The 7527-nt window shown below is 32.5% G+C and overlaps 3 protein-coding genes across 3 annotated transcripts; 1 reads left to right on the top strand and 2 right to left on the bottom strand.

The window, feature by feature from the left end:
• Positions 1-193: 193 nt before the first annotated feature.
• On the bottom strand, positions 194-1415 carry LOC116352496 (succinate dehydrogenase cytochrome b560 subunit, mitochondrial-like). The gene is made up of 3 exons (XM_031785144.1): positions 1261-1415; positions 872-1113; positions 194-558 (listed from the first exon to the last, which is right to left on the bottom strand). Exons 1-3 carry the CDS (start codon positions 1284-1286, stop codon positions 272-274), a joined length of 555 nt encoding a protein of 184 aa, XP_031641004.1. The 5' UTR covers positions 1287-1415; the 3' UTR covers positions 194-271.
• A 366-nt stretch (positions 1416-1781) lies between these two features.
• LOC116352495 (glyoxylate reductase/hydroxypyruvate reductase) lies at positions 1782-3391 on the top strand. The gene is made up of 3 exons (XM_031785143.1): positions 1782-2240; positions 2353-2770; positions 2838-3391. The coding sequence occupies exons 1-3, from the start codon at positions 2035-2037 to the stop codon at positions 3318-3320; spliced, it is 1107 nt and encodes a 368-aa protein (XP_031641003.1). The 5' UTR covers positions 1782-2034; the 3' UTR covers positions 3321-3391.
• LOC116352497 (U6 snRNA-associated Sm-like protein LSm3) lies at positions 3342-4010 on the bottom strand. Its single transcript, XM_031785145.1, has 3 exons — positions 3891-4010; positions 3706-3813; positions 3342-3612 (listed from the first exon to the last, which is right to left on the bottom strand). Exons 1-3 carry the CDS (start codon positions 3906-3908, stop codon positions 3436-3438), a joined length of 303 nt encoding a protein of 100 aa, XP_031641005.1. The 5' UTR covers positions 3909-4010; the 3' UTR covers positions 3342-3435.
• Between the last annotated feature and the right edge of the window lie 3517 nt (positions 4011-7527).

Raw genomic sequence — 7527 nt, 5'->3', positions numbered from 1 at the left:
CACTATAAGTACCATTTTAAAAAAAAATATGGAGCAACCTACGTAATTTACGTTTACATTTCTTTTGCTCGATAACTTTGTCTGAGCCAAAAACGAATGCAAGAAAATGGAAAAAGTGTAAGTTGATTGTTTATTTTTTGAATTTCAATTGCTTATATGAGCTAAATAAAAAATGAAGCGTAAAAAAACTCAATTAATCATTTTGATGCATAATTTATTCAATTTTCAATTTTACACAATGCGATAAACATTTTTGGATTTTGGTAATCATTTACATTGCAGCCAAAATGAGTGCAGATACAACGGACAAGCCAAGCACTGTGTAACCAGTTTTATACACTTCATTCAAATTCAAAAATTTGCCATTATCCCAGAACAAATGACGTACACCATTTAGTGTATGAAACGTAACGGGTAATGCCAGATAGAATTTGATAAACGCCAATGTAGCTGCGTTCAATTGCATTCCTTCAATCGCCGTCAACCAATAGGAAATATCATTTGGTGGTAATACAGCACCAATACAAAGACAAGCCGCAAATCCGGTAAGTGCCAAACCTAAAATTGGACAAAGATAATTAGAACATATTACAACCAATTTAAGTTAATGTTCAAATCTTTTCATTTGCTTATTTGCTTTTGTTGCAATATTTGAGCGCATTTTTGTCACTTTTTCAACAAAAAAACGTCGGACGTGTCTTTTGCATGAAAAAAAAAACAGTTAACAAAAGATGGGAAAATGGATTTTGGAGTGTCACTTCAAAAATATGATTATTTGAACTCCGAATCTATGCATGCTAGAAATTTGAATCTATCCACTCATAATTCATTTGAGTTTATGCAGAGTAAAACTGGTGAAAATTGAACGTACCGCTAATTCGATGGCTAATTGATATCATACTGGTCAATTGTGGCTTATAAATTGTCAAATGTGGTGATTGTTCGCGTTTCAAGAGTGAATTTTTCTCTTCGTATGATAAGTTATCGTGATTGGTTGGCTTAACAATTTTAAGTTGAACGCATTTATTGGCACTGGTTGTGAACAGAGCATTTTGATACAAATTTTGACCGACATTCAGTTTGAATAACAATGGTGTACGACTGGATAGTATTCTGTGGAAAACAATAAATGATTTATAAGAGAATAGCATCAAACCACTCGATTATGTAACTTGATGCAAATTCGATACCGAAAAAAATAGATATCTAAACATTGTATCAACATTTTAAGTTGAAAATTTCCATTTTATTGGTGCTTACCTGCCGAAGTTAAGTGCCATTGCCATTGTGCGGATCAAAGATATTATGCTGCTATTCAGGTGAGAAAAAGTGCGCAAAATTTCGATGCAATTTTTTTTGTAAATTCTAGATTGTTTTGCAGTGATGTTGTGCCTTGCTCTGACATTAAAACACAGATTCCATTGTATCACGTGCTTTACTCACGACATTACGTTTCGTTCACATTTGTGTATGTATATTGTGCTATCATTTTGAAATTGTACGGTTTTGAATACTGTTTTATTCTTAGTTGGATTCTAACAATGCATAAATATATTTGGTATTTGAATTATAATACTGCTAAAAGGAGAGCCGATGCAAATGATAGTCCAAGCACCATGTAACCAGTTTTGTACACATTATCCATTTCCAGACATTTTCCAGTATCCCAAATCAAATGACGAACTCCGTTGAACGTTTCCGAAATTGTTTTGCTGAGTGCGGCAACAAAGTTCTCGTTTGACACATTACAGTTCACGCGATAAAGTTTCGTTTACATTATCGTATATTCATCAGCGATAACGTACACATGACCTTAGCATATTCATGTAAAATTAAACTATATACCATTTACAATTGAAAAATAAGAGAACATTGTTTGATTATGACCACACATTTTACAATCAAACATTAACAAAGAGTCGATTTGACTTTCGGTATGCATGTTGCATTTGTTGCTTGCCACAATCAGTGAGCAACATTGATCAAGTGAAACATAGTTTGGAAATATCCGGTTTGAATTTGTTTTGTCGAAATATGATCTCGTCTGTGACATTGTTTAGATCATGTGTTGTTGTTGTTTCAAAATCTATAACAAAATCTGTCATTACTAAATCATTCGTAAGAGTGTTAAGAAGCAGGGAAACAGAGCGTTTTTATTCACAATTTTCTACGATGCGTCCACAAATCTATTGTACTCGATCAGACTTTCCAGCCGCTGGTATTGATTTACTGCAGAATGAGTGAGGATTTTTTTTTCGTTTGGTTAAATAGAAGTTAAGACAAAAAAAAACTCCATGTATAGATAGGGTTAGTAACAAAGGGTTATTTTATTCAATCTTATCAAAAATTTAGATGTGACATTGATGGTTGGAATGAGGCATCGGTTGTGCCACGAGATGAATTATTGAAAAAAGTCGTTGGAAAGGATGCACTGTTCTGTACGTTAACCGATAAAATTGATGCTGAGGTAATTGAATGTGCCGGGCCAAATCTAAAGGTCATAGCTACAATGTCTGTTGGTTATGAACACATCGATTTAAATGAGTGTAAGAAGCGAAAAATTCGCGTTGGTTATACACCAGAAGTGCTGACCGATGCTGTTGCTGATTTAACGATTGCATTGTTATTGGCAACAACACGACGTCTAATCGAAGCTAATAAGCAGGTTCATTCAGGTGGCTGGAAATCATGGGAACCGTTGTATATGTGCGGACCGGCTATTAAAAATACAACCGTCGGTATAGTCGGTTTTGGCCGTATCGCCCAAGAGGTCTGTTTTTTACCTCTATCATTTATTTCAAATCGATGTTATTTCACGTCAAAGTATTTCTTTAAAGGTTGCCAAGCGATTGATTCCATTCAAACCAAAGCGTATTATTTACTCAAATAAATCGAACAGCCGTGAAAAGGAAGCCAGAGAAATTGGGGCCGAACGTGTTGATGTGAATGATTTATTGAGAACAAGTGATATTGTTATACTTTTGTGTGCATTAACACCAGAAACAACGCATTTTATTAATGCCCAAACATTGAACACAATGAAAAAAACGGCTGTATTAATCAACTGTGCACGAGGTCAGGTTATTGATCAAAATGCATTGTACGATGCACTTCGTACAAATAAAATTCGTGCGGCTGGCTTGGATGTAACCACACCAGAACCATTGCCGCTCGATAGTCCATTATTAACGTTGAACAATTGCGTTATTATTCCACATATTGGAAGCGCCGAAATTGAAACAAGACAAGAAATGTGCCGAATCACCGCATTAAATGTGTTGGGCGCATTGAAAAACATCGAAATGATTTATGAATTGTGAGATTTTATTTTATTTTTGATGTAATGTAAATAACATTCTGTTTCAAATAAAATAAAAGAGCGCTCCGAAAATGTTTGTTTTTGTTATGATTTAAGAAATAGATTTGATGATGATTTTAGCTAACACGCATTGGTGGAGAGACCAAAATCACACCATCGCCACGGACAAATAGCATCGGAATCGTACGTTTTGTTGTTTTGTAGACTTCTTCGTATGTTTCTTCGTCAATTTCAACCGTAGTAACTGTTTCTTCAGCATCACCCAATACCATATTCAAATGTTGATCGAATGCCTACAGAAAAATCATTGAAAATTGTATAAACGTTGGTTTTTTGCTTTGTGCTATTAAATTAATATGAATATGTCCAATGATTACGATACATACATGTAAACGACCGCGAAGCTCTCGTTCATTGCGCATTTTGACATAAATTTTCTCATCTAAACTTAATCGAATCAAATCGAGTGGCTCTTTCACCGGAATGATTTGCATCTGCAATAAATAAAACAAAATATATATATATATAAAAATGTGTATTCAAGACTATCCACTTTTATGTTCCAATTTACCTGCTCTTCATCTGCCATTTTTAATTCGAATTAAATAATATCAAATTGTGGAATGAAATTGAGCGAAATTTGCTGAATTGATTTACAACGAAACGATTTATAACGCGTCTCAAGTGTTATTTACGTAGTCTTAACCTCAAATTAGACAGCAGATGTCATTTAATACAATCAAGTGTGAACCAGTCACAATCATTTTAAAATATTCGTCTAATTAGAGTCAGTTATGTGTATTTTTCAATGGAATCTTATAAATTCAATTGAAATAATTGTATAATTTTGAGTTAAAAATTAAAAATAAATTTTCATTGTTGTTTTTTTGACTAAACTATTCAAACGGGTTCGAAAATTGGAAAAGTGTACTTTAATTTTGGCAAAAGTTGCCCATTTTTGGAATTCTTTTTCGAGAATCTTCTATTTTTCTACCATGTATCGTTGATCAATAATTTTTGTTTTGCTCTCGATTCTTCTTCTATCATTTATAATACGGCTTCAATAAAAATTAAATCGCATACGCAACTTTTGCAAGTAGTCGCTTCTTTCAGATTGAATTGTTTCAATATCACATCTGAACTTATTTCAAAGCCGAATGGTTCACAAAAACTCAATTTTAAATGAAAATAGGCATTTTTCGTAAAAAATAAAGAAAATGATGAATATGTGAATATTTCTTGATTTAGAATCTTTGTAAAGTTGTCCATTTTGTTGTTCGCGCTATCCTGTGTGACCATTCTAAATATAAGCGTACCAAACGTTTTTGTTTGATTGTCAAAGTCCGAGGTAAACAGTTTTTCAATTGTTTTGAACAGAAATTAAATGTTTGCAAATTTCGATCGATTTGTGTAATTTAAAAAATGAAGAAAGCTGATCAAACAAATATGCAATAATAAAAAATCATTTCAAGAAAGAAAAAAAGCAACCTTAGAACCATGTCTAACAAATAGAAAATCGTTTGTTTTAATTAAAATGAAAATGCCAATTAATTTTTCTTAAAAATTTTACATTTATTGAACATATTTTTTTATACATTTGAAACTCCTAACTCCTGTCCATCGATGGGAATAAAGAGAAATTTATCATCTCAACGGTAAGTTCAAAGCGCCTGTTAAAGTTGACGTTGTAGGGTTAGCCGTAGAAAGACTTTTCGCGATTGGTGCCAGGATATTTTTAATAACAGGCTCTATTATAGGCCATACATAAGTGATAATTTCACCGAGATAGAAAAATATTTGTAAACACTTTACTAAATCAGCGATCCTATTTACTAATTGTGTAACCACTTCTATTAACTTTTGAACCAAATCAAGGAAGCTTTCAATAACGTTACCCAATTTAGTAAGTGCGCTGAATATATCTTGAGCGTAAGTTAATTGAACACCTGCAGCCAAAATGAGCAATGAAACGACGATACAAATTTCGAGTTGGTTCATTTTGTTTAACTTTTACAACGATGTGGTCTTAATTTTGTTTAAGAAATAATGCAATCAAACAATTGAACCAGCTTTTATACATCTACTTGTTGTGGTCGTAAATGTTCGCGAGATCGTCGTGTTTGATCGACACATTTTGAAATAATCAAAGTAGAAATAAATCAGAATTATTGTGCGGACATATGGTCAATTATGGCACCTTTCAATTAACTGAAATGTAGAAAATTGAGTAACTTCTTGATCATTACTTGGTCATTCTTGGATGTTATGTATGTCTTTTTTGAACATGTTTTTAATAGTGACTTTGTGCCTGTAAACTGAATCATTTCCCTACCAAAGTGGTAAGTGATGATTGTGACTTGTCGATGCGGATTTATGGACGCGAACTTGAAAATTTCTAAAATTCACACATTTTGGTAGCGTATCCCGCCTGTTCACTTTGCCCTCACTTCCCCTACTTTGGAAAAAGGAATACAATGTATGTGTGAAATCGGAATACTTTTAATTGCTTCCTATCAAAAAAAATTACACGTGAGGCGTAAAAAATACGACGATGCCCCAAAACAGATATTTCATATATACTGTTTTTTTTTTCTCCAGATGTTTGTTGTTGACATTGTCTAGTAAACAGCCTTATCATGTTTAATTTAAAATAAAATTGATTTTGACTTCGAACTGAATGCAAAAAGTTGCAATTTTTCATAATTAGTTAGTTTTTTGATTAATGTTAGCAACCAGACATAACGTCAGATGAATCATCTCAGCCAGATATATTTAATGAATTACTAAAGTAGCAATATAGGTGTTGGGAGTCTCATATAATATAGTCCAATCTGTGGATTTTCGCAAACACTGCACGATTTTTGGTCAAATAAAAGAAAACACGTGTGTTTATGTAAATACTGAAACTGGACAATTGAGCATATGGACGCAATGAGATACATTCCAATTGAATAAATTATATCTTAATGCTGACGGCTATAAAGTACATTGAACAATTTCAACAATTAAAGTTTTTTAACTACACAATATAACCCAATCTTTCCACTATCATTCATTCATTATTTCCTATTCCTGATGAGGATTAAATCAAATTCAATGCAGTATGTACTTGCTAGTTTTTTCACTCATATTATCTTCATTGCGAAATCAAAGCTAGAGAGTCTATATCTATAGTCTATCCTATAGTATGTTAGATGTATACATTTTCATTTTCAATTATTTTGTGAAATTATTTTAGTCGTTGATCTATTTTCTATACGCGCGCCAAGTTGTGTTTTAAAACTGCCTTTTGACTAAGATAATTCAACAAAAATAACTTTGGCATACGAGTAAGAATAGAGAATTTACGTTAACAAAATTCATTGCATACGCATTTAAGAAGCTTTGTTTTATGAAAACATGCGTAAAGTTATACCGAATCGGTCACCGATGTTTGTGATTTATCTGATGATAAAATAATTAAAAATAAATCAACAAGAACTGCAGTAGGGCATTATCCCTTCTATTGCACAATAAATTCATATGAAACTTATTGTTTTTACATTTTGCAATTGTTTTCATCAACAACTGGTTAAAATCAATCTAAATGCTTTATTATTTTGTATGGAATGTGGCACAATATTTATTTTTATTCATATTTTATTGCTTATAAGATACAATGATCTTATATATTTGAGAAAACGTTTCTTTCTTTATTTCTTTCTTTATTTATAAAACGGGTTATATTGTACATTTAACACCCTAATGGCCAATTACAAAATGTATTGTGGCGAATATATGGAAACAGTTTAAAAATTCAGAATTTATAATGGAAGAGAGAGAGTGCTTAATTTTAACCCTTTTTTTAAATTGTTAATAATTTCTACAATTAGTATTGCTTTCCATGGAATAAATATTAATGCTCCTAGAACACCCTCGCTTCAATTACAATATATGGATATGACTTTATGGCTAAATGATGGAAATATGAAGCGAGGGTAATCGTGCACCACGCATGTCTCTCACCGATCGGTAACCACTATACAAGAAGATAATTTGTATAATGTTGCGTCTGTTCAATTGTGTGAACCGCGTATCGTTTATACGCTCTGAAATCTGGCTCTTGCAAATCACGATCATAAAAAAGCTCCATATGTTGACGATGCATATGAAAGGCAGGGCTATAAAATTCAAAATTTGTCGTGACTACGGGGAGATAAGATCGCAGC

The sequence above is a fragment of the Contarinia nasturtii genome, unplaced genomic scaffold (assembly GCF_009176525.2).
Source record: "Contarinia nasturtii isolate CC-2019 unplaced genomic scaffold, AAFC_CNas_1.1 Cnas_scaffold_187, whole genome shotgun sequence".
Taxonomy (NCBI): domain Eukaryota; kingdom Metazoa; phylum Arthropoda; class Insecta; order Diptera; family Cecidomyiidae; genus Contarinia; species Contarinia nasturtii.
Note: the sequence above shows the minus strand (reverse complement) of the source record. Positions and strands in the feature narration are given on the sequence as shown.

Bases quoted from the DNA above. Each gene is read 5' to 3' on its own strand.
- LOC116352496 (XM_031785144.1), bottom strand. From the start codon at position 1,286: ATGGCAATGGCACTTAACTTCGGCAG. The intron at 1,114-1,260 runs GTAAGCACCAAT...TGTTTTCCACAG, and splicing joins ATGGCACTTAACTTCGGCAG to AATACTATCCAGTCGTACAC. The intron at 559-871 runs GTACGTTCAATT...GTCCAATTTTAG, and splicing joins AATTAGCCATCGAATTAGCG to GTTTGGCACTTACCGGATTT.
- LOC116352497 (XM_031785145.1), bottom strand. The intron at 3,613-3,705 runs GTATGTATCGTA...ATTTTTCTGTAG, and splicing joins AGCTTCGCGGTCGTTTACAT to GCATTCGATCAACATTTGAA.
- LOC116352495 (XM_031785143.1), top strand. From the start codon at position 2,035: ATGATCTCGTCTGTGACATTGTTTAGATCATGTGTTGTTGTTGTTTCA. The intron at 2,241-2,352 runs GTGAGGATTTTT...TCAAAAATTTAG, and splicing joins ATTGATTTACTGCAGAATGA to ATGTGACATTGATGGTTGGA. The intron at 2,771-2,837 runs GTCTGTTTTTTA...ATTTCTTTAAAG, and splicing joins TTGGCCGTATCGCCCAAGAG to GTTGCCAAGCGATTGATTCC.